General features: G+C 44.2%; 1 protein-coding gene across 16 annotated transcripts in view; it reads right to left on the bottom strand.

Moving 5' to 3' along the window:
* MYO9A (myosin IXA) overlaps positions 1–25,986 on the bottom strand; it is a 187,948-nt gene that overhangs the window by 27,033 nt on the left and 134,929 nt on the right. For 11 of the 16 annotated variants that reach the window (XM_080607332.1, XM_080607345.1, XM_080607340.1 and 8 more), the window contains 11 exons: positions 22,954–23,073; positions 17,962–18,037; positions 13,402–13,545; positions 12,537–12,576; positions 10,708–10,830; positions 6,773–6,853; positions 5,569–5,679; positions 4,163–4,285; positions 3,687–3,836; positions 3,121–3,431; positions 482–2,140 (listed from right to left, as the gene is read on the bottom strand). In XM_080607332.1, coding sequence (XP_080463458.1) covers positions 482–2,140; positions 3,121–3,431; positions 3,687–3,836; positions 4,163–4,285; positions 5,569–5,679; positions 6,773–6,853; positions 10,708–10,830; positions 12,537–12,576; positions 13,402–13,545; positions 17,962–18,037; positions 22,954–23,073 — 2,938 coding nt within the window. The remainder of the gene's footprint in view (positions 1–481; positions 2,141–3,120; positions 3,432–3,686; positions 3,837–4,162; positions 4,286–5,568; positions 5,680–6,772; positions 6,854–10,707; positions 10,831–12,536; positions 12,577–13,401; positions 13,546–17,961; positions 18,038–22,953; positions 23,074–25,986) is intronic. The other 5 variants (XM_080607335.1, XM_080607338.1, XM_080607347.1 and 2 more) reach the window with 1 other exon arrangement.

Genomic DNA, 25,986 nt, shown 5'->3' with positions numbered 1-25,986 from the left:
TCGTATAATCACCTTTGCTGATTATTTTAATTCTACAATTAGCAAGAAAAATCCTGAAATATTCTGACTTGTCTAGTCATTCCTGCTCTGGCCACCCAAAAATGCTTTGTTGTTTTTTTTTTTTTTCCTCTTAATTTTTTACCTTTCAAAAGAAACCCGTATCACTGTTCATACTTAGGGTAAATGAAACAAGTGTCAACTCTCTCTTGCTATTAACGCCTTTCACCTGCTAATAGCTATGAATATCTCCCCTGGCTTATATAATGCCCAACACACAGGAAACTTAGAAATAGCATTTCAAGCTCTTTTTCTTTGTCCCCTGATTTCTGCCCACTCACTGCTTTAAGATCATAAAACCTGACACTGGTCTGTTTCAATAGTTGGGTTGTTGTTTTTTTTCAATCTCCAGAAACCACATTCTGCCAGAGACTATTTTACCCAACAAAGGCCTACACGGAAAGCCCATCATATTTTTACTCACTGGAGGCCGAAGGGATTATCTTTCGGTGTGAAGAACAGGGTGCTTGCCCTCGCCTCCTCGGTGGCCTGGTGTGGCACTCGGGGCTGCCGGAGGCGCTCTGTCCTAGAGAAGGGGCTGCCCGGGACATCCCTGGGGTCCGGAGCCAGCCTGGAGCTGCAACGTGACTCCAGCGCCGTCCCCGCCTGACCCTCCCTTCGCTCCATGAACATGCTGACAGGTCTGTCTTTGGCAGCACCATGGGCTGGAGAGCCTCCCCTGTTCCCAACGGTGAGACCTTTGATGTCCACTGATGAGGTTGGCGTTCCAGCTGTGGTTGTGCCCTGGGGGTGCAGGATGAGGGCTGACTGAGGCCGGCTGTCTGGTTTTTTGGATGGTTTCAAAGTGGGGTCCTTCGTTCTGCTCAGCTCAGCCCTCTGCAAAGCCTCCACACGGCCTTGCTTCTCAAGCTGCTCGAAGGCTTTGCGCTGTCTCTCCAGAATTTCCTTCTGCTGACGGATCTGCTCCATCATCTCCCTCTCATTTTGCAGCTGAAGTTGCTTTTGTCGCTCTTCCTTCTCCACATTGAGCTTCTCCAGTCTCTTGATGACGGAGTCTGGAGAATGGGTCTGTGTCGCAGCAGCTGTCCCACGTTCCTCTCTCTTGGCAGAAGACTTTTCTCCTTCCTCCCTTCCCAAGGCTTTGCCCTGGTCTTGCTCAGAGTCCTTCCTGATCTCTGAGAACGTAACTGTTTTCTCCTCTCTTTCCACTGCTTTATTCCTCAAGTTATTCTCCACCAGTGACTGCTTTACCTTCATGTTGTCCTGTGGTGGAATGTAGAAAGTAGGTAGGTTACTAGAAAGGAAAGTTTCTCTTGGATGCATCTTGTATAGGTAATTCTGGGGGTCACAGACCACATGCTCCTTTGCAGTGTGGTTATCGGGCAGCTCAGAGTCTGAAAGCATCCTTCTGCAACTGGATAAATTGCTGTTCACATCAGCTGTGCAGAAAGACTTGTCCTGCAGATGGGGCTGGGGACTGCTAGGCACGGAGTCCTGAGTCTCAGGGGAAAACGACTGCACATCTTGCTCATCTAAAACTAAGGAAACTAGTTTACTTGGGGTATCTTCACAGCTTAACATCTCTAAGCTCCCTTGAGAGCTTTCACTCTCCGGGGTTCCCTGAGGGGAATGAAGTGCCTCTGATACCAGCTCGGTAGACCACCGTCGCTCTTCTGAAGGCGACAGCCCTCCGGTGGACCGGACCTTAAGCAATTCCAAGCTGAATTTTGCCTGTTCCAGCTCACGCATTCTCCGGCTTTCCCTTTTTGCACGAACGACTTTCTTCTGGTTAAGATCCTCCAGTGACTTGGGTCTCTCTCTCACAATTACTTCCTCTTCAGTGTCCATACCACTCTGGCTACTGGCTCTCTCATGCCTTTTGTACAATAAATTTGCAGAAGTGTCCAGTGGATCCACATGATTCACCCGATTATTCTCCATCAGTGATTTATGTTCCTCTACAGCTCTCACTCTCTCTTCAAACGAGCCATCCTCCCACTTGGATGGGTCGGAGCCCTTAATTTCCAAAGCACCATCTGCCTCCAGTCCATCCTCTTCGCTAATTGACAGGCCATTCTCCAGCTGCATCTCTTTTAACCTCTGCTCTTTCAAAGCTCTAAACCTGCAAGAAAGCAGAAAAGCAGTACATTGTAACCCCGTGCCCATTCACATTGTTCCAAGGCACCACACTGGAGGCATCTCATCACCATCATCTCACCACCATCAGCATCTCGAAAAATCCTCCTCGCCAGTCAGGTGCAAGATGATGCAAGTTCATGGTCAATGCACCAAGTGCACTTTCAGTCTTCTCTTTTGCAATCTCAGCTACTCAAGAATTGCACCAACACACCTGAAAGCTTCTCCTGTGCCAATGACAGCAGTTCCAGACTTCATCCCTGGTGTAGACAGTTTGTAAGCCAGGAAACCGTAACACATTGCATCACCTTGGCTTCCTCATCTTCACCATCATGCCTGGGATGCCTCTGGCACAGCTAACAGGCACTCATACCCTGCACTAAGAACTATTTCCAGCTCCCAATTCTTTGTCAGTCATTCCACACCTTACAGGCAGTGCTTCCTGAGAGTGAACCAAGACCTGCCCTACAGCCAGCGAGCCAAGGCATGGCAGCAAATGTTTTTCTCCTCGCAGCAGCTGGCTCGAGTAACTCCTGTCCCTGCTTCTGCCCTCACCCCACTTGCTGACTGATTGTCTGTGAGACAGTGCAGCAACCAGATTGGCAGCCAATCTGAGTTAAAAATAGGCTACTTAAACTGGTGCTGCTGCCAAGAAAAAAAACAACTCACAAGTATTTATGTCCTCGGCTTTCCACTGCCTACGTGCTCTAACCTGAAATAGGCTCTGCTTATTCTTAGAGTAGGATGTGCAGCTAACTGAACTCCTCTGTTAGAAAGCGTGGACAAGTGAAGGATCAGGGCAGGTCAGGACAGTGTCAACGATGCTATGAAGGGACACCATCATCTGTAAGTTACAGTGGTCTCAGCAGTGCCAGAATTCACATCGACCTTACTTCTCCCCATTGGGCACTATCAGAAAGCACTTCTTTACTTTTCTTTATTCATTTATTTTAAGATCAATGTTACCTTTGTCGTGCTAGATATCCTCTGCATGCTGCTTGCAAACTGATGATTTTGCTTCTGCTGACTCTGTAAAGCCGCTTTGCGCAGTGCCCTCGCCAGGCTGCCTGGATGCTGGTGGCTGCATCGTGCCTCCGCTTCGAGTGCTCCCGCCAGCAGCTCTGGATGAGGTGAGCAGCAAACTGCATCTGCAGAAACCTCCGCCTCTCCACGAAGCCTCGCCAGTGGGTCTGGAGCACAACTGCGGCTTTGCTGAGTACCAGGGGGTCTGGGGATGGTTCGCCTTGCTTTCGGCTCTGATAACTACGCCAGAATCTCTGCAAACACAGCAGGCAGCTCCTTGAAACATGAATGATTTGGGAACTGGAGAGCACCTGCCTCTATGCAAGCTTTCCAGCTCTGTCTCTCCCATGCCCGAATTACCACTCTTCTAGGAGTCAAACTCTGATGGTAAGCTCCTTCCTAGGAGAGGGGAACTGATTTTATGCCTCAGATACACCAGCTACAGCCAGAGCTGTAACTACAGGACTTACAGACTGTAATTTGTGATGAAATTAGGCACCACCACCTACCTGTATGATTACTGCTGCTTGCCTTAAGCTCAGAAACTGCCTCCTGCAGAGCATGCTGCGGAACCAGCGCTGCAGCAGTGTGATCCTGCGCAGTACCTCCTGATGGAGCAGGTCCTGCAGAAGCTGCCGCTCTCGCTCCTTCACAAAAACCTGGAAAAAAAAACACATCAGTCATGAATTACAAAGCCTTTGCCTTCCCCTCTGGGGAGACAAAATGATAACAACAATCATTTGTCTGCACACAGATGAGTTTGTAAGGCTATCTTGTTATAACCTGACCACTGTGACTTGGTCAGAAGAAAACAACAATGTTCCTCACTATTTTGTGTTAACAATATTCAAAGCATCAATTAAGTCATTGGCTTCTTGCAAACAGAATAAAAAATAGTTTCATTAGTTAAAAACATATATGAAGATGTTAATATAACTGTGCACAAATGCAGGCATATCTTTATCTTAAACTGATAAACATTTACCATGGTTCTTCCAACTTGGTAGTTGTCTGGATTGAGTTTTATTTTCCTGAAGAAATCATGGATATTGTGCTTAGACGGGCTGATTCCTTGTGGCAGAAGGACATGGAAATGATTCACAAAATCCTGAAGAAAAAAAAACACACAAGATTGGATTAAATGGGATAGGTACTGCTGTGTCACCTTTTTGCATAAGTAACTTGGATTTGCGCCACTGGGCACATGAAAAAAGATCTGTCAAGGAGCAGAAGGACAGATAGCATTTTATGGACTGGAAAACACCAAGTTTCCTCCATTTGTGGTTCAGAATTGCATGGAAAACACATCAAAGCAGAGGCCCAGGAACATTCAAACGTCTTTCAGTGTGGGAGGAGAGACTCTGCACAATCTGCAGAGGTCATTTTGAGCAAAAATGCTACAAATTCTCAGGAATGGCCACTACAAAAGGGAGTTACCAGAATCTGCAATACATCACAAGAAAGAGGTTGCTTCAATCGTTGCTGCTGTGAGGACTCAGAGAGCAGAGGTATCAGATGAGTGATCCTCCCAAGTAAGGTTGGGATTCATTCTTATGGCAAAAAAAAAACCCTAAGCAGTCCTCCTTTCTTAACAGCTGCTGCACGGACATGACATCTGGCTGAAAGGAGCTGCCAGCAGGAAACAAATCAGCAACAGCAAATCATGAAAGAACTGACATGTGCACAAAAGCTGGCAAAAATATGGAAAAGCAAAAAAAAGAGAAGCTGGCTAACTCCTGAGTGATTTAGAGGATCCCCATCAGCCTCCTGATGGGATGCAGCCAGTGGCAAAACAACAGGGAGAATGCTGCTCCCAAAGAAACAAAGGAAACGAGCATCGAAAAGCAGCTCAATGGCCAACGGTAGGCTTAAACGTAAGAGAAGGGACTTTGTCACTTGTCTGGGTCACACTGAGGAGGTGTCTCCTACAAAACATTCTTAAAGCTTTTAATATTGATCTAAAGGAACCCATATCTTAACTCTTACATTTTGTTGACCTGGCCTGTTACAGCTCAGACAGGGATCAGCCATCATTAGTCTGAACTTCTCATTATCACTCTGAAGGGATATAGATTTGTCTAAGTGATTTTGCATACATTATGAAAAAATACTGCATGCATTATGAAAAAAACACTGCTTTTGTTCAAAAACCATAAAGTTATCTGCAGAAGGACTTGTAGCCTTTGTTCTAGAGCAGCTTGCAATAACTCAGGCGTAGCAAAACAGCCCATGACTACTCCCTTCCCAATGTCATCCAATTACATCCACTGCCTTGCACAAGCCATAAATTCATTACTTTGTAAAACACAAATATACTTACAAGCTAGCAACACTCAGACAACTGTGATAGTGATGATAAAAGTGGTGAAAGACTGAAAATGTTTAGCCAACCTGGAAAGAGTACTTGCAGCTGTATCCTGACTGGCGAATCCGAACAGTCTCCAGCATGCCCGTGTACCGCAGCTGTCTGAGCACCAGGCTATCGCTGAACCGCAGGGGCAGCTGGAAGGGAAAAATATTTACAGCCAATATTTCCTTGAACTCCAAGCACTTGGTGAAACTTCTAAACATGCAAATGGGTCAATGGTTTCAGCACATGTAACACATCTGCATCACATGCACGTTGGCAACGATGTTGAGAGGGAATGTGGGTTTCCAGGAACCACACTAATACCACCAGGGTTGAATCCTCTGTGTTTCCGAAGAGCCATCAGATGGAGACTTTCAAACATCTAATTAGACGGAAAGCTACCACAAAGGTTTTATGGATCTGCTGAACTGAATAAAAAAGATCCCCTCAACGGCATAGCCAACGAGTAAGGTAAGATTGTGCGTAATGAAACAATCTGCTCGGCATAAAGCTTCACCTCGTATTTTTAAATGTCTGGATAAGACTCCAAAGGACTAATGTAAAAAAAAATGTTTCTACAGCCTTGTTTTTAAATTAAGGATCCTTATCCCATGAGACAAATGAGTCTCTACATCATATTTCTCAAATTTGGCTTTATCTCTGAATCAGCCTGAATAACATGGATTATTCTGAAAAAAATGTGCTTTTACAAATAATTTAAAAAAAAAAAAGCATTAGAGTTCAGTAGGGGCACAAATGAATTCACAAATCTGTAAATTTCTATTACAGGTGGCAGAAGCTTCAGAGGAGTCAGATTGGTTTACTAAAGATTTTTCATCTAGGTGCTTCTATTACAAGAAAAGACAGTGCACTTTATCAAGAGCGATCCTACACCCAAGTGATAATGTCCATGCTTTCCATTACTAAGGTACAAATACCTTATAAATCCAACTTGATTTTGAGCTTTCATTTCTTTTTTTTTTTTTCAATTACACACTTACAAAATATTTTTAAAATTATTTTAAACAGGAGATCAGGAACTAAAGACCAACTCTAGTCAATTTCACTATTTGCTTCCAAACCCAGTAGCTATGCTGCAGAAGGATCTCTATTTCCAAAACATTACAAGTTTGGGTTGTTATCTCCAAACAGTGACAGAAGGAATCAGTTACGCACAAACAAACACCGAGAGCGGGTTTTGCAATCACACCCTTCACAGCACTAATCTTACAGGTCAGGGTTTACCTTTTCAGCATTGGATCGAATGCACTTGACAAAATAAGGCTCTGCCTGGCCAAGAGTCTCCATCAGCTTGTTGAGCGATGCCTGCAATAGAGGAGACATCTTCAGTTGGGAAACAGAGAAGGGAACATAAAGAATAATGAAAAACCAGGCACTTATGTCAGAAAACAAAATTTTGAACTAATGATGAGTAAACCACGCAGATAGGAAATTGTTCTCTGAAACAAGCATCTCAGATGTGCTACAACTTGGCTGCTTTTGTCTTTGTACCCAACAAATTAGCAACAGGGAAATACAACCCTGTTTGTTCAGGGCTCCTGCAGAAGCCAGGACGGCACTCACAGCAGTACACTGGGCAGAAATGTATTTTGAGACCCCCAGTTTGACATTTCTGAATCTGCCACTGGATCCCAAAGTCACCTCCTGCTCCGCACCAGTAAGCCACGTACAGGTATTGAGTGGGTGCTCCAAGATAATGACCTAACCCTTTTGTACCCAATGGTTGCTGATGTCTTTAAAAGACAAAGAGAATTTTCAGCTGTCAAAAATTATTCCACTTCTTAATTCTGAGAACATCATTACTGGCCTAGAAAGAAATTCTCTTAATGATAGTTCTGGAACAGGAAGTCAACCTGACTGCTTGCCGAAATAACCGCTTTCTAGAGCTTGCCTGCCCCGTTCTTCCTGACTGAACTCCCATTCTGTCAAATAACTGGATTTACAATGATTTTTAAAGTTGCAAACCCTAAAAACTTCATAGGCTGCTTTGACATGAAAGTAGTTTCAAAGCTGGCATACTCCCGGCCATACTTGTCTGCTGAAAAATACAGCTGTAATCACCGAGAATCAAGGTTTTGCCAGCTTCCCATTTCTGACACTGAGATTTCATGGCATTTTCATTTCCCTTAATTTCTGTGCAATTATTAAAAGCGTAGACCATGAAAGTGAATTGGTATTGGTATCACTGCTTCATACAACCCCTTCAGTGGGATGTCATCCCAAGTTATGCCTCCGACTTGCAAAAACGCAACAAAGCACAAGCTCTCTGAAATAACAACACATTGACCGCCTTAGATCAGAGCACACACAGTCACTGAGTCATTCTGCGGCTGGACCAACTCCTTGACTGCATTCTGCATTTTATTTTTTTTATGTGCCCTGTAAATGCTTTGGATGTCTCTAATTGCAGAGCACTTTACTGATGTGGTATTAATAACGTGCTCCGGAGTTGATTACTCACAGCAATGACCCGATTTTAATAGCATCTAAAACTCAGTTATTTAAAGGGTATTCTGTTGTGTATTTACTATATGCAGCTACAAATTTATGAATATACATGGTCATAAACCTGTGTGCACAAGTGCATAATATTAGCAAGATGCATGTTGTCTACAGACTGGCTTGCAGAAAGCCTTTTATTCTACTTCTGATCATTTTAAAGCCACCCTTATGGGAAGCCTTTCATGTTAATAAATGTTTATCTGCATGCAGCATCTGGGGAAGAGGAACTGGTGAAGCACACACGTGTGGTGCAGCTGAGCCCCCGGTTATGCCAAACACCAAACAGCCCCCCCGCTCCCATCCCAGGGAGGCTGCGATGCCGCAGACCTCAGCGGGGGTGGGCGTGTTCCTGGATTTCTGCCTCTGGGTGTCTTTTGCGGAAGGTAGATTGGAAAAAAAAATCAATTTCTATTAAGAAATAACCAGCAGCGACGTACATGGGTGGTGCTGGGAATTGCAGCAGAGCGCGGTGTTTCCGTCCCATCGGCAGCCACCGCCACACCGTGCGTGGCAGATGGTCCCCCCGCTGCATGCCCCCTGCCGCCATCTGGCCTGCCCCGAGCATCGGGAGCATCGGGAATCCGTAAGGCACAGGCGGGGTCCACGGATTAACTCCCTGCCCTGCTCCTTTGTCCGCTGTCCGCAAAACCTCCTTGGCTCATGCTCTCGCACTGCTGGGACTCAGCCTTGCAGGGTGCGATTCGTCATTTCTGCATCGCCCTGCGCAAGCAAGAGCAGCCTCCTTTTGCCAGGGAAAAACACCTGAAAGCCGGGTAACAGGGAAGCCTGTACAAATCCCTGTCCTTCCGTTTAGTTTTTTTACCAAGAAAGCCATCAGTGTCCACTAAATACAGGCAGCAATGACTCAGAGCTATTTTGCCCATAGCGCAGCGTAACTTAAGGCATGGTTAAAATCAATACGAGACAGCGCAGCTGCAAGCTCCCTGTCCAGGCATTAGCCACAAGGCAGCATTTATCTGAAAAACAAAACAAAACAAAAACCCCATGATAGGAAACATTTGTATTTCCTGTCTGTGACCCAGTTGCATGCTCTGCAATTTTATTAGCGTGCTCTTGATAAAAAGCTATGTGGCAGGCTTGCACCAGGCTGGTCTCTAGAGAAAATACTTCTCCCTTACGAGTGTTAAATGAAATTAGGGCTGGAGCGCCCAGCATTTTTCTAAAAGGAGAAGCAGGCAGTAACACCAGAAGCCAGCACACTGCCTCCGACTTAAATATGGTTTCATTCATTTAAATAAAAGAGGATGTGTTGTAGGCACAGCTCCTACGTTGTCAAGTCACTGCTGGGGAATGTCAGAAAGCATATTTGCTATTTGAAGGCTCTGCTTTGCTGCACAGGAGAAAGGGGGAATCTTCATGGTGTTCAGAGCTCTGTAATTTTTATGTGCTGGAAAATATATCGGAATCTCAATCCTGCACCCTGGTGCTTTTCCACATTTCCTTGGAACGATGAATGGGTTTCAGGAAGACATCCTCACTTCAGCCCCCCCATGTATGTATTAATTATGTATGACTTAAACTCTGCAGACATTTATTTTAACCAGGATACCATTAGACTAGACTAAGCTTAATATATATATATACAGATGTGCATTCTGCGTATTATATATACACAGATATACATACATATATATATATATATATTAAATTACTTAATCTTACCCAGATCTATGCATGGAGACTTTCTAAAAATGACTCACTTCTCAAAAAGAAAAAGAAAAGTAGAAAAACAAGCCAGACTTCCTTAGAAAATGATTTTTAACTGAAATGCTGCTTTCTAATATTACCACATGCTCGTGCATGTGTCTTGTACCAATTTCCAAGCCCTGATGCACATTTCTGAGAATTATTTTAGCTGCAGCTATTCCCAGGGAAGGCTGGCTGGCGCACAGCACTGCCAACACAACAAATGCTGTATTGATCCCTCCTCTGAATTCCTCTGCGTGCCTTGAGATAATGCAGCAATATTTTGACCTTTCTGCACCTATTAAAATTCACATTCTGGCTGACTTGAAAACAGATTGAATTTCAGATGCTGAATGCAAGTAAAAGAACACTTTAAAATGTCATTGCAGATTTTTACTAGATTTCTAGATACAGCAGAGCAAACACCACGATGTGATTGCCTTGAGAGCAAGGCACCAGAGAAGAGGGCATGCGAGCACACAGAGCTACATGCTACATGCATCAGTTTGGTCGGGTATGTCACTACAAGGGCACTTAAAAAATCGCAGACATGAAGGAGACCAGAATCAATCCACCCCAACACAATGCTTTCCCTGCTGCTTTGCCCACTGATTTTACACAGATGTGACTGCCTTTCTCCCAGCCACCTTCTGCAGCAGATTAAATTCTGTTCTGCAGCTCATCTTCATGTCTCACCAATGCTGTCTTGGCACATCACCCCCCTGCTCATCACGACACCTGCCATAACTTGCTTCTCTTCATTTCCATCATTTGGACAAATGCAAGGCGCTGCACTCCATCCCAGCTTCCCCAAACCCCATCTTTAGCTGAATTAATGTCCTAAACAAATAGTGGTGAAGATGGGACTGCACTGTGCCTGCAAGTGCTCCTGTGGGGAGCCAGAGCAGGTATCTGCCTATTATTCAAAACCACACAGGGTGCTGCATTACCTGGAACTGGGCACTGATGCTGGGTGGTTTCTTCTTCTTATGAAGATGGAGAAGGGATTTTGTAATGCGGTCATGCAGCGTTAGGTTGGTCAGGTGCTTCAGAGATTTCACATCCAGCAGGTGCTGCAGAAGAGAGGGGCTTAGTTTGTTCTTTATAAATAAAACTAGGTCTTACCGCCATGCTATGCCCCCCTTCATACCCTCTGCAGGGCTTCCTTAGGGTAACCACCCTATCCTATTTCATCTCAATGAAAAACATCAAGATCAAGGAACAGCTGAAAACGCCTGCTCTATTTGGTCTCCGAGGACTTGCCAAGGGCATTTCTGACCATGTGAATTTTGGCTTTCTGACCCACTAACGTGCAGTTGCAGACAAACATAAATACATCGCTGGAAAGCTGACCCTTTGTTGATTATTTTCACGGCATGTTAACAACAGTCTTGAATTGTGGCCACTGCAAATAATTCATCACACGCATATAGAAAATGAGACATCAGCCATAATTAGCAAGCCCGGGGGCTTCATTCCTTTGAACAGGAAACCATGGATGGAAACCACGTGCTTGCCAGCAGGGCACAAGTATCTCCTCTTTGAATAAGTGTGGGGGTATGAGAAAGTCCACAGGAGGACTGGGCCTGCTTGAAATGCACATTGTGCAAGAACTAGCAGAGAAATTCACTTGAGTGAGCCAGAACCATGAAGGCATCAGCCCACAAAACCTACTGAAAGCCTCTTTCCTTGTAACTGCTATGAAACAGTTGCTTCATCACACCCAATTCATTCACTATTAATGAAGAGTTCATTTATTAACTGCTTCTGTGTCTCTCCTGGTGCAATTTGCATGTAGGAAAATAAAACTAAATTTTGTTCCTTCTCATCCTTTTGGAGAGGCAGAAATCAAAACTGAGAACAAAGGGCAGCCAGTGTCAGTGCTTTGGGCTAACAGAAGACGGAGGTGGACCGAAAACTATTTCATAACTGCACAATCTGTAATGTCAGTCAAAGGAGTAAAGGAGTAATATCTGCCTGCGTAGAAGTTACATGGGTCTTAGTACAAGGATGCTCTGGTCTGGGCTGCACCAAGCCTGCCAGGGCAATTTGTGCCGAGCCGCTCTTTTTATCCAGAGATCATTTAGTAATGGGCAAGACAGAAGTTTTGGGCACATATTAGTCCTGCTTGAAGCTGTAGCCTGCTTCATTCTGCCATTATCCTGAGCCCTCTGCAAGTAAAATCCTTATCAGAAGCCAGGCAGTGACCACGAAAACCATTATTCTTCCAGTTAAAACAGATTTCTCAGCATCTCTTGTCTTACAGTACAGTAAATGCAGCCAAAGTGGAGGGAACCTGAGAATTAGACAAGCTATTAAAAGATTACGGGGACTCTAAGTCACACACAGCATGCAGCCATGCTGTAGGGTAGGGTGGAAATTTTGAGATTTTCTTCAGACAAAACTGGGTAGGCCTCATGGAAACAACTTTGTCTGTCAGGTACCAGCCATCTTGCATAACCTACTTGCTCATTTTAGAGATTTAATTATCAAATTTCCCCAGCATGTACATACTCCTCCCTCAGGAGGAAAAAAGGAGCCTGAGCAGGTCAGAGAAAGGAGGGTGTGAGTGCTCACACAGTCCACTCCCAGCAGAAATCAGAAATCCTTCGGTTTTACAGAAATTAAAGAACTCTGAACAGAGCAAAACAGAGCAGAGATGACGATGGTCCTGAAAGCAGCCACAGCCACCTTCCTTACACACACATAAGCATCTCAACACTGTACCTACAGCCTTAACCCAGGGACTGGCAAGGTCAAAACGTTGCTTCTCTCTCACCTTTGGGAGACTGGGTTTGGCTTTGAAGTTCTTATTTCGCCTGGGGAGATAATAAATGGCTCAGATTAATCCATGTTGCAATTGCAGAAGAGCGTGTATGGTTACCATTGCGGTATTACAATAGGACAGCTCAACTTCTACCATTTAGAAATAATTTTTTTCTTTTTTCTTTACTGTGACACTGTACAAGCAATAACAGAAGATTCAGAAAAATACAAGTTTCTGAAACAAGCCCTTCAAAATCCCCTTTAGAAACTCCTTCCTACAACCTGCACTGAAATGAGGTTCCTTCCGCAAGCTGCAAACTAGTTTTCCAAATTTATCTCCACAGCTTGGAGAGGAAGGCATTCAATTAAAGCAAACTGTTACATCAGGAACGAAGGGCTGACTGGTAATTTGGGTAGAACAGGGAGCGGCATCACAGAACAACTGACCACCCTGCTTTCTCATGCCGCATGTTACCTCCAGGCACCCTGGTGATATTTTCTGAAACTTCTGATGAGGCTGTAGCCTGATTCATCAACATCATTTCCACATCTCATTTGTAATGGAAACTTTGATATCATGTTAAAAAATGTTACTGCATAACATCACTGTCATCTCTTTAGACTGGTTTAACAAGACTCATCCGTTCTCTTGCTTCCCCGTACCACCTTCCTGTGTCTGTCATTATAAATGGACGATAAGAAATGAATAAATCAGACGCATAAAACATACCAGGGTCGCTCTGACCCAACTGTGTCCAAGTCCACTCGAAACTTGAATTTTTTGTTGTTGTTGTTTTGGCTATTTACATTCCTCTTATTACCCATACTACTCACTATACTCTAGAAATAAAGCCAAAATCCACTCCTTTTGTACTAACATGAGAATGCCGTGGGCTCTTTCCAGCAGCTTGCTGTTGGTTGTGTTCACGAATATCCCATCTTTGTCTAGGAAGGAGCTGGGGCTGGCGAGCCTGCTGTGCCGCATCCCCATCCGGCCATTCCAGCCGACTGCGTAGGCATCCCTGAAACGCCAAACAGGGCAGTCAATGCAGGTTTAGGAACATATATAAAAGGTGGTTCTAGGACAGAAAAAAGCTTTCGGAGCATTCACTTAGTAACCACCACCGCTTTCTAAAGTGGAAGATCATAAAATTAACAACAATAGAAAATGACAGTCACCGATTTATTCTTTTCACCATTTGTTCACTCCCAAATGATGAGGTCGCGATGCCAGATGCAGCATGTGAAGTGACTGACTAGTTAAGCATTTTCCAAAACTCAAGTATTCATAAAAGGATCTATCTGTCAACAGGATAACTTCCTGTGCTCTATGCCAGAATGCTTGGCTCTGCAGATACTCTGGTGGCCCGAAGAATACGACACTATGACCTCTGCTTAGCAGCCTTGCTGTCATTAATAGCATTCACTACTTTAGATGCTGCTGCTGCTGACCCTGTCTTTTCTAATTCATGCAGTACTTTCACTATGAAAAGAAAAAGAAAATAGCATTTGCAATAAACTAATTGTTCTCCACAAGCTGAGGATGTCAGTCCCAGCAGGACAGAGGGGTCAGCCCGGAATCGCTCAGTGGTACCCGACTGTGAAACCATCACGCCACCCACTCACCCAGTTCGTTCCTCTCTGCCGTGGAGCTGAGACATGCTGGTACCCAGGAACGCTCCCCTGGCAGCCCTGGCTCGCAGCAGGACTGAAGGGGATGGCGAGAGGAACCAAATTCCTCCCTTGGAGGAAGGGAAAGCCTTGACAAAGCTTCATGTCAAGGAAAATAACTTCAAGGGTTGCGGAGGCCAAGAGGAGCCTCCCTCCAGTGCCTGGGGTTACACAAAGCCTCTCCCTGGGCTGCAATACTTTGTTTGTTTTTGTAATTCTGTACCAGCCTTGCAGAAACCGCCACATGAAATAATGCTGTAAGCTGGTCTAAGGAGGGATGTGGGGTCTGCAAGACCCCTGGAGATACAGGAATAGGAAGAGACCCAGCACACGGAGGACACCAGTAATGCAGCCTCAGTTTTCTGGTTATGAAGATGCTGATGGACATGTTGATTTAAATGGGGTCTCGGGCATCACTTCTGAGATCTAGCAATGAAGCAGTTATTTGCCTTCAAGTCTTGTTTTGAAGGAAGGGGAAATATCATCAAGTGCCACATGGAAAGAAGAAATTAAGCAGGTAAAGTTGTTAATTCAGCCAGCTCAAAGCCTATAGCCAGATCCTTGGAGCAACATAATATTGAAGTCCAAGTCCCCTTATTACCTTGCCGCAGTGCTTTTAAAATTCCTTCCTAGTTCCATTAAATCTTTATTTTGACATGTACTGCTATTAAAAGAAAGGATGAATCACAGCAAAGCAAACCTGTGATGGAGCACTCAAGGATCTGCTTTTTTTTTTTTTTTAAGCGTCCCATTCAATGCAAGGAAGGCCAGTGAGAAGCTTTAATGACCAAGTGATGTCTCCAGGCCACCTTCTTTACCTTCACAACTAAGGTCCCCAAAGCCTCCTGCTTGCAGGGAAAAAACATTACCAGTTGACCAGTTCCCCTAAACCTCAATGGCCACTTTTGGGATCTACAACCTGTCATTAATTTGGCCAACCATAACATACTCTCTAGCTTAAGACAGGTCGCGGTTATACGGACTCTGAATGAGGCTAAAAAAAGAAAACCCTAGGAATTTCCATGAAGTTTAAAAAAAACAGAGGAGAGAACAACCCTCTTTATTATGGACACTTTGGGACGAATCCACACAGTGACCAGCGCAGCTGTCTTGGTGCTTGGGAAGGCAATCATCTCACCGGGCAGAACCAACTGTTTCAAGGTGGACTGATCAACACCTGCCTCCCCGCATGCTGTGCAGACATCAAGGAACTTAAAACGGCTTCTGCTGCACAAAAACAGACAGCCCAAGCGCTTCTGGTTAGCGATGGCATGGCTTTCATTACTCGGTGGCCGTTGGAGGCACTTCCAAGGCATGCCGGCTCCCCGATGCTCTGCTGAAGCCTGGTTTCCTCCCGCTGACGTCGCAGCATGTGTGAACCACACGGCCACTTTCTTCCAAGGAGATCAGAAGAGAGAGCAAGGCTCGCTAAGCCCTCCCCATGACTTCCTGCATGATGTCATGCCTGAAATTTGCTTTTAGACGAGAGCCCGGGGCTATCCTGTGGGTTGGATGTACAAGGCAGACTTATCAGCCACCACATGATAATGAGATGTCTTTAAAAGAGGACTCCTCTGCTTAATTTAGCTCTGTAAATCACTCACCTGCTTATCTGTTGGGAAGTATTAGGAAGCTACAACTCTGCACTTCTGAAATGAGGGCTAATCAATCAGCAGGGCTGTTAAAGTAAATCTCTTTTCTATAGGTGTTACCTTTATCTCTGTAGTTAGCCCCTCTTTTCTGACAAGTGCAATTTAAACAAAAAACCTACATTTACAAAGTGTAATTCACACCTCTTCAGATCAAAATTACCCACAATAAAAGGTATTAAAGTCATGTGCCTACTCCAAAAGTCCATTCTGGATTTTAAAGATATCTTGACACATCACACTCTGGTTTGCACTTTCAGATGGAAAGGGCACAGACGATGACTGGGGACTGGTCACTCGTGATGCCCAAGGCTGCATCACCCAAGGATGCCAAGATTATGGCCCATACTGCTGAACCACCTCACCGGGAGAAACATAGGCGTTACAACGCCCTTAAAAATACATTTTCTGCCAGTCACTGCAAACGTGTCTGTCAAAGGAATAAATGTCTGTCCTGACTATTGTTAGGATACAACTTCTGAGGATGAAGGAAGGAAGACACGGAAGGCACAGCAGTTGCTACCCTTGATCCTGGCTGTTCAAGGGAACTTGTGGGCTGTGCTGGCTTGTTTTAAGCCAAATAAATACAGCTGACCACAGACTGAACTCCACAGCGAGTAGTAAACAAATACATCCTCCTTGTTCCCTGGGACAGTAGGAGTTCCCCGGCCTTTACAAGATGTGCTATCAACATCTCCAGATAATTAAAATGTTTTGGGCTATGAAAATACTGCCACGCTGACAGGCCCTGAAGTTGGAGCTGTACAACCTGAAAAGCCCCGTCTTACTCCAGAGACGTGATCCAAGCACCAACATCACATCTGAAGGCTTTCTTCCAATAAGCATCCTCCTTCAGACTGCTGCGAGATTGCAGCTAGAGAAACTGCAGAACGCCTCTTATCTACCCAAGATCTTCACAGCGACAAAGTTTCATGTTACATCACATTTAGGGAAACCTGTGCAACCAGAGAAGCTAGAAAGAGAGAACCATCATTTCTGGAGACAACAACCTTCTCTGCTTCAAATGCTGCCATACGCCTGCTCTATGTAACCCAACGGATCAGATCTGTAGCAGCAGGAAAAACAAAAGGAGAGGTGGGAAAGACTAGCATAAGGAAAGACAAGGTAGTAATCTCCTTTCCACCAGAGGATGAGATTGTTTTCGAAAGCAGGATTTCTGCACAAAGCCATGAAGTGTCACAAATTTGCAGGGATGGATTGAATTCCTAAAGGATCGCGTATCAGCTTTACAGCTGCACATCCTCTACCAGCCTGCCTTGCTCCCTGTAGAAAAGGTGTTACTCTGCAGCAAGACGTTCCTGTCTGAATGGCTCAGTCCTTTTAGGTAATAACTTCACAGAAATAGCATCCTCTTTGGCCACAAAATAAGCCAACTTGTTGTTTGAGAATATTCAGTGCTCCTTCAGCAGGGTGCCGTGCATGATCAGCAGTATGCTCATACCACCTCTCTCAAAGGGAAGAAATTCAGGGAAATTCCGAGGGCATGTGTTCAACAAAACAGACAAACAAAAACAGACAATAAAAGGCCCTTTTGTTCCCCTAGATATTCTTGCTTTTCTGTAATTTCTATCTTGGCCATTTGACATTAAAGTAACTAAACCAGAGATTTCATAAGATATTTGGAGGCTATTTTGTGTCACACACACACAAAAGAAACAATACACTGAGATGCAGGCACCATGGTGTTTGGTGAGCATCCTCTGGACTTGTTCTGTGCTTCTCATGAAACTCAGAGCAGCCATGAAGGCACACCTGGATGTCCGCAGCTCCAAGCAATCAAGATGCTCAGTAAACTATTTAATTATTTTTTCCTTGATATTGGCACTTCTCTTTTTTTTTTTTTGCATGCTTCTTACCACCTTGTACATCAGACCCCCTACAACTTCTGCCTTGTGACTGAGGAAAGTTGCTTTCTGTGCCTGCTGTTAAGTCACATAAAGATATTTCGCTATGACCACATGGCAGCACGAGAATGAAGAGAAGACAAAATTAATAAGCATGCTGGGAGAAACATTAATGCAGTCATTTGTAACAACTGATAGTGCTCTCCCATCTGACATTTCCATGCCGTGGCAATGTAAAAGCAAAGAGACTTACCGCTGGGTCCTCTCGTTGATGGTATTGACTCCCTGGAGATCTGAGAGCGGTGTTCGTGGGCTTTTCCGGGTAATACCTAAAGCAGCACATCAAGAGAGAAGTTTCTACCTGGCTCTTCACCAGAATGCAATTAGCAGAGCCATAGCTTAGTGTTGACTACAGCGAGGAGGAGTATGTACGTGTCATGGCACATGCTGGGCATACAAACAAGGGTGCCAAGGATGCTGACATACCCTTCATCTACTACATCGTACCTCTCTGCCCCCGAGTCATCATCCTTATGAGTAACACTGTTTGCTCAAGCATATTGCTTTCCCTCCCACATACGCACCTCATGTTAGGGACACGTTGTCCTGGCTTGTAAGCAAAAGGGGTGAAGGAAGCGCTGCTGTGACGCTGAGGACTGGCCACCCATTTCCTGCACGTCCAAAATACTCCTAAACAGTAACACAAGGTCCCCACTGCCCATGGGACAGCGTGGTTGCTTACACAGGCAAAATACCTGCCTATAAATACGGTGCTTGGAGAAAGACGGGTATTCAGATCACTGCAGGGAAATGGTAATATTTTTCCTTGTATGCTTCTTCCCCTCTTGCAGATAAATGGGTATGGATGTGCACAGCAAGTCGTGCTGCGCGAGGAGATGTTACTGAGCTATATCCTTTGATAGGGGTAGTTTTAGAGCACCATACATAAGAAATAGCCAAGGAAGTCATCACGCACGGCTACAGAAGCAGATGTTTCGTCTGTTACCTTCCCCAAAGTGAAAATGTTTTGTAACCAAGCATTTACAATGACAGAAGGCAATTTCTGTAGAAAACAAAACACCTTTCAAGTCACTAAACTACAGATATTTAAAGACCCACAAAGCTTGGATTTGACAAGAAAACAGCCAAGCAATTTTTAACTGTCTTGAAATCTCTGTTGTGAGACAGGAAACATTGTAGCACTCGTTTAAACACAAGAAAAGTGTATATTCCTTTACCCTGACACTTCTCTAGTGGGACAAAACTGGAGAAAAAAAAAATTAAACAGAAAAGAAGTCTGAAATATAGTTTGTAGCTGAATAGGAAGAAACAATAGCATATTCCCTGCCCAGATTTATCATTTTTCTCTCTCGTACAGCCCAGTTTCTGAGCTAAGAGTTGCCATAGGGATCTTTTCTGAAGCTGAAGACAGAAGTGAGCACACGGAGATTGGAGCCAGCCCCAATCCACTCCTTACAGCCTGGTTCCCAAAGAGAAGCTGAGCTCCCAGCAAACCTCAGCATGCAGCATCCCTCCAACGGGACACCTGCTGGCCTCTTCCACCTCCTGAGACGTTATAGTATGGAGCCTGAACACCAGGCAGAAAAAAGCTAACAGTACACTTGGTTAATATTACGTCTAAAGGTGCAAGTGTCCAAATATCCTTGAAATCTGAGTGAAAAAAATTGGGACTGTGCTGCCACAGGCCATCTAAAGCTTCCCTTGCTCCAAGGCAGAAACAATTCCTGCTCAGGAGGTTTTGCAGTCTCTAACTGAAGATTTTTCAAAAGCAGGCCAGATAATCTATTCTAGTGCTTAGCTATGCCTAGAGTTTAAAGCTTTCTTTGAAATCTCATTGTTGCAATTTAAGCCATTTTTTCTGTTACATTACTCAACATCAGAGGTGCATTCTTATACCTCTTTCAAGACTTGCATTTCTGTGGTACAAATTGCTTCTTTAGACAGAAACCCAAGAAAAAAAAAAAAAAAGAGAATAGTCAGAAATCTGCAATAATAAACCTTCAGACTTCTGTTTCTGGGGCCCATGCCCAGAGAACTGCAATGCCAGCAGAGGATCAGTGATTCTGCTAGAGGTGGGTGGTTTCAGGCACTGTTTAGGTATCTGTCCTTCTCCTCTTTGAGGACTTTTCCACTATTTGCTGATTTTTTTTCCCTCCTTAAAATACTGTCTTATTATTTTTTGCAGTTACCTTTACAATAGGAAAGCACCTAATGTCTGGCTGTGTCTATTTTTTATATAGCACACACGCCTTGATGCTTGCCCATTAATGCACAGAAAGCTCCTTTAACCTAAAGCACTTCACTTTGCTTGCAGTGTTTAGTGACCCATTCTAGCAATCACAAGCAATGAGCTTTCACTGGTACTGCAAATTTTTTTTTCTCTCCTTTTCGGAGCAAACTCTGTCCCCTCCTTCATTCCCCACCAAAGAAATCCCTAAAACAAAAATCCCAAGTCACCATCCAACCAAACAGGTCGGACCAAACTTACGAAGGCAAGGCTGCATCAAAATATCACTGCATCTGCACCTGGCATTGATCAGGAAAAGGGATTTGTTCTTTCAGGCTTCCAGATAATAGCTGCATTAGAACTGCATTGTAATTCTGCCAGCTTTGCACCTTAAGTGACTTTTTGATTAATAAAAGTTACGGTGCACAATGGTACAAGCTGGGTTAAAGAGGCTTGATTTCGACATACAACAAAAAGACTACAGCATGCCACCCCTTGGTTCTCAAAAGCAGACCTAGAGTAGTCAGGCACTGGAACAGGTTGCCCAGAGAAGTGGTGGCATCACCATCCCTGGGGGTGTTCAAGGAGAGGTTGGACCTGGCGCTTAGGGACATAATAATATGGTGATATTGGTAGTAGGGTGATGGTCAAACCAGATGATCATGGAGGTCTCTTCCAACCTTTATGATTCTATGATTCTATACATGCCAAAGCCAAATAAAAGTTGCCATACTGATGTAGCCCCTCTTCTGGGAAACAGAGAGGGCTTCCTATGAATCAGATGATTTTAATCAGATGATTTGTGTATGGCTTACAGAATTATGTAAAATTATTATGGGTTAACAAGTTGTACATACTAATATGCTGCATGCCAAGGAACAATGGTGCGAGTAGGAACAACTCATTCCCTGCACCCAGATCAGATGCAGGATGATCAATTTTATGTTTCAGGAACAAAATTATTCCCATCTCCAAAACCTATTCCCTTTTCCTCAACTGTAGTTTCAGATATACTGATTTGCCTAAGGGACGTTTTCACTGGGAAGAGCTTTGGACAATGCCCAGTTTGCTCACTGCTCATGAGCATCAACCAGCAGAGACATGGTCTTAAACTGAGATGTCTAACCCCTGGGCCTTGTTCTTGAAGACAAGGACACAAAGATACCAGTGAAATGGCCAGCGTGGTCAGGGAGGGGCAAGGCACGGGCAGACCAGAATGATTTCTAAAAGGAGAACATGAAGTACTCGTTTGTCAGGTCAACTGCTCTTGGCCAATTCACAAGACCGTGGCAATGTTGCTTGTGGATCCATGTCTTGTTCTTATTTGAGGGACCTGTATCACAAACTGCATGGACTACTAGACTAGTCCGTAATGAACAAGGTTTTAGAGCAGTGAGCTCAACAGCCATATACATATGACTTCCCTGCCTCACATTAATTTAAGACTGTGTTTCAAAGTAGCTCTGTATGAATCCCCTCTTTATTCCCAAGCAAACTGCAAATTAAAAACAACAACAACAAAACAGATTTCCTATACTGCTGAGCTAACCTACACATCTTTACCTGCAATTAAAATTGCTCAATTGACAATTGCCTTCACTAAGGACACTTAGCACAATGCTACTTCAGAAAATCTATTGCTGTGTTTGCTCCATTGCTTTGTATTTCCTTGTAGTAATAAAAGCAACGGTGGGAAGTTGCAGGAAAAATCACATGGGTAGACAAAAGTCTAAATTAAGAATTAGCATTCTTCCTCTGCTCCCCGAGTGCTGCAGGAAGCAGAAAAGAGAAACCTAATCTGAAGTTTCTAGCAAGAAATTGCACATCTGTGGAGAGTTAACATGCAACTGCTGTACTTACCATGCTCATTTCTGCAGAAACAAACCTCAAAATTTTGCATTCATGCCTAAGTTGCAATGATGGCAAAGTTAGCAACTTGGGCAGAGAATTTGCCCTTGACTGCATATAGCAATGCTGCATTTCTGTAAGCTTTGATATGCAAAATGATGGAAGATAATAATGGCACAAAATCATACATCTAAAGCTGCAAGCACGAAATAATACATCCATATATATATACACATACACATACTTCTGAAGGTTCACCTGTAGGTTTTTGCATCACTCCCTGAAAGCAGTGAGGCCACTCCTAAAATTACATCGTTTCCTATTCTCCGACTGCTAATTACAGGGTCTGCAGCTGGAAGTGGCCTCTCAAGTGATGCAGTGGCACCGTGCTCACGAGCAGCAGGACGTCCCTGCGCAGTGTTATGCCACTGACCGGCCCCGTGCCAGCTCCACAGCACAAGGTTATGCTCAGACTCCCTTCTCCTCCCACCACACAAGTCCAGCCCTGGGAATTAGTAGCGCAGGCAGAAGTGTACGTGTTGTCATGCAGAACTAGTTTATTACATGACAGAGGAGTGAGGAGGCAGAAATGGAGACCAAGTGCATCTTTACCTGCTCAGTCTTTTAACATTGCCAAATGCTTTATAAGTAAAAGCCCTTGGAGACCACGTTGGTGCTTTCACAAGCTACCATTATTTTTAGAGTCTGATGAAATTAATGGAGGTGCAATCGAGAAACAAATCAAACCAGAATGAGATCTGTCTGCAAGCCTGAAGTCAAATTCAACTGCATCAAGCCACATGCAGAGATATTCCTAATGCATCTGCAGCTCTTTGGGCTTAATATCAGACGTGGGATAACAACAGAACAAGAATACCCCGAGCTTCAGCATCCTGACTTAGGTCAGCAACAGGGAAAGCACTTAGCAAAACCACACCATGTCTAAAGAGGCATGGGTTTGTGTTTGATTTTACTCTCCAAGCTCTGCCTAATAATTTCCGATGGGCTCAAAATTTCTTGTGGCAACCAGCAGGTTGTCCTGGAAGGCTCCTCGGGTGTTGTCACCCTTTCTATGCCAAATGCACCTGGTTTCCATTTCCTGACGTGTGAGTGTGGTATCAGAGAGAAGGGCGGGATGTGGAGCCTTACTGTACTTCTCCTCCTTGCATCTCTGCAGGATCTCTAAGCTCCTCTGGTGAACTGGGTGATGGAGAAAGCTAAAACTATCCACACTTTTCAAAACCGCACATGGCACTGCATCATCATGCCCTTGGGAAGCAAAATAAAAACAAAAAAACGGAGAGAAGAGAAAGATTACATAAGCAGAAATCAGGAGAGAGTGAAGAACAATGCTGCCAACTGCCCGAGGGACATGAGAGCTCAAGAGCCGCGCGCTTCTTGCGCCCGGATCAGAGCTTCCCTAAATTGCAGCAGTTCGGACCACATGCAGCGAGGACACAATTTAACTTCAGTTACCTCATGACACGGCAGCGGGGCGATGGGGCTGGATGGCATCCCAACTCCAGCACTCCCCAGTGCCGTACGGTCTTTATTAGCCAGAGCACAATAACTTCGTAATTACTCCAAGATTATTTGGACATAAAATAAATGATTACACAAATCTTTGCTTTTATTAACTGCTATTCAAAATCCTTTCCGTGCCTCTGCCAGCTGTTAACTGTAATTTCCTGCACAGATGCTTCCAGGCACGGCCACCTCAAATTCTCATCTCATCCCAGTTCTGGGCTTTGCTCGGATATTGACAAATAAAGGGAAAAAAGAAATTACTTGTATTAACAAGGATTCGGTATTCCTTAAGGGACATTGACTGGATTGAGGTGGGACTGTTTTTAAGGAGACAGAAACAGTGTTGGGTTGAGGCCAGCAGCTGGAAGAAACCATCTCTGGGAGGACTTTGATGGCCCAGCTCCAGCCCCGTGTTGGAGGAGAGGTTATGCAGGTGCCACACTGCGACCAGGCAGCACCTCTCCGTCGGCGTTCAATTAATTGATCAAGGCAGTCATAACCCCCCGAGATACATCATGCTCCTGTGTGATGAGGTCACTGAGGAGTTACCTTGTGCCAGCACGTACGGAAGCATTTATACCAATGCATTAAAACATCAGAAAGGACCGAGCTGAACTTTACAGAGGAACACTGTCAAGGGTCGTCCTTCTCCATTAACACCCTTTCTTACTGCTCAGTGGAACCTCCACGATCATTTTTTGCAGTTTAACTTTATTTACCTCATGACAAGACAGCTGGGCGATGGGGCTGGATGGCATCCCAACTCCAGCAAAAAACAAATGGGAAAGCTCGGAGTCCCAATAGCCTGATTTATATGAACAGCACCAACTCTTCTAAGTTTTCACTAGCAAAAGTATTTTTTTTTGCATAATAAATTCATAGCAATGATATAGCAGACCACAAAATATTGTCAATCAGCCAAATTTCTTTCCTAAAAAGCTTGATAATGTTCCTTTCATCAAAGTTCATTAAAAACAAATCTACTTCCAATGTATAGTTCTTTTGGACTATCTCAATCCTCCCTGATAAATTAAATAATAATAATAACAACATCCAACTATGGAAAGAGTCCACGCTTCAGCTAATTGCATCTGGCCAGATCAAGGAGTGGTTCATTTGCAGAGGGTCGGCAGCGCCTTGAGAGCTATCTCTTGGGGAGAAGAAAGCTTGCAGTTATGCTGCTTTGCTGCTATTCGCCTCCAAGTTAACAGGGACAGTCACACAGTCGCTAAAAGCTGCACTACGAGAATATTAGGAGCATGAAAAAGAAAAAGGAGAGCCCCAAAAACACAGCGGGAAGCAAGTGCAGTCATCCCTGCAGCAGCACAGATCTCACAGCACCGCTTGGCACTGCTGGCACAGAGAAGATAACTGAAAGGCTGATGGAAAAAGAAAGCAGAGCAAATTTTGAAAAGCTGCTTATGCACAGGCTACAGATTTTTTTTTCACGAAAATCCCCACTGGGTATTGCAAGCATGACTCGGACAGGCCTTCAGACAGGTAGAAGCAGTGCAGATCAATTTGTGGTGAAGACAAAAGAATACAAAGAGGCTTGAAAAAAAGCAACATGCTTCAGGCATTTTTCTGTTCATTAGTTACACCTGCCCGATGGATTGTAGCAGCAGCAGACAGGGCTTCAGAAACCAAGAGCTGGGCAGCACGCCTTTTAACAAATTACATAAAATTATAACGCATGCCACACTTGCGTGAATGTACAAGGTTATTTGTGTGAGGTTCTTCTCAGCTAATCCACCATAATTTCAACAAAAGCTCCACATTCACAGGCACTCAGGCATTCAAATCAGGCTAATTAAAGCCAGTAAGGTTTGGTAAAAATAAAATAAACTTAAAACATATGCTGTCTTCAGTTGCCTGCATTTTCCAGAACAATTACCAGGTAAGTTTAGTGCCAAATGACTCTTTAATAATTTATAAATGCCTTCTGCCGTAGGTGCCCCATCCAAAGCGTCATGTTGTGGCTTTTCAACATTATTTTGGGGAGCAGGAGGGTTGATAGTCCTAGACACTGGCCAAGCCTTCTGCTCAACTACGTCTCCTCGAAAGCCTTTTGCTTTGGGATGCTTCTGCAAGACAGATGGGATTTTATACCAGCTACGTCCTCTGCAGAAACCCAGGCACTGTCACTGCCCCTGCTCAGCCATTGCTTGAAGGGGAAGCAAGAGATGTTCTCTGACAAATTAAGGTTTACTTCATCACAGGAATTAAGCTTTAGGCAAACTCTTCCCATTACTTCTGTCTACAGAATGGTGAATTTCCATGACACTTTCCCAGTTCAGGAATTATTCAGTAACATCCTGCATGCGGGCAGAAATTCAGCATATGAATTGTCGGAGGATTATCAGGAAGTTTAATGTGAACCTAATCTATCCGTCATTTTGAGAATTCTTGGTGTTTTTTTTTTCTTTTCTGTCTTTTTAACTTTGAAAAAATAGAGGCTTTGAAGCAAAAAGTGGGGCAATGACACTTGAAAGTGGTCCAAATTATCTAAGACAGATAAAATAGCAGCACTGTGTGCCAGAAAAAGCTTGAAATTATCTCAGCATTACCGGGTACTGGTTAGTTGGAAAAAGAAGGTGGTGCAAGAACTGAGTTTTCCAAAATTGTCTGAAAACCTCCTGGACTCTGATTTATATC

The sequence above is a fragment of the Anser brachyrhynchus genome (assembly GCF_964034855.1).
Source record: "Anser brachyrhynchus genome assembly, chromosome: 11".
Lineage (NCBI taxonomy): Eukaryota > Metazoa > Chordata > Aves > Anseriformes > Anatidae > Anser > Anser brachyrhynchus.
The sequence above is the reverse complement of the archived record's forward strand: the minus strand, read 5'-3'. Positions and strand labels throughout refer to the sequence as shown.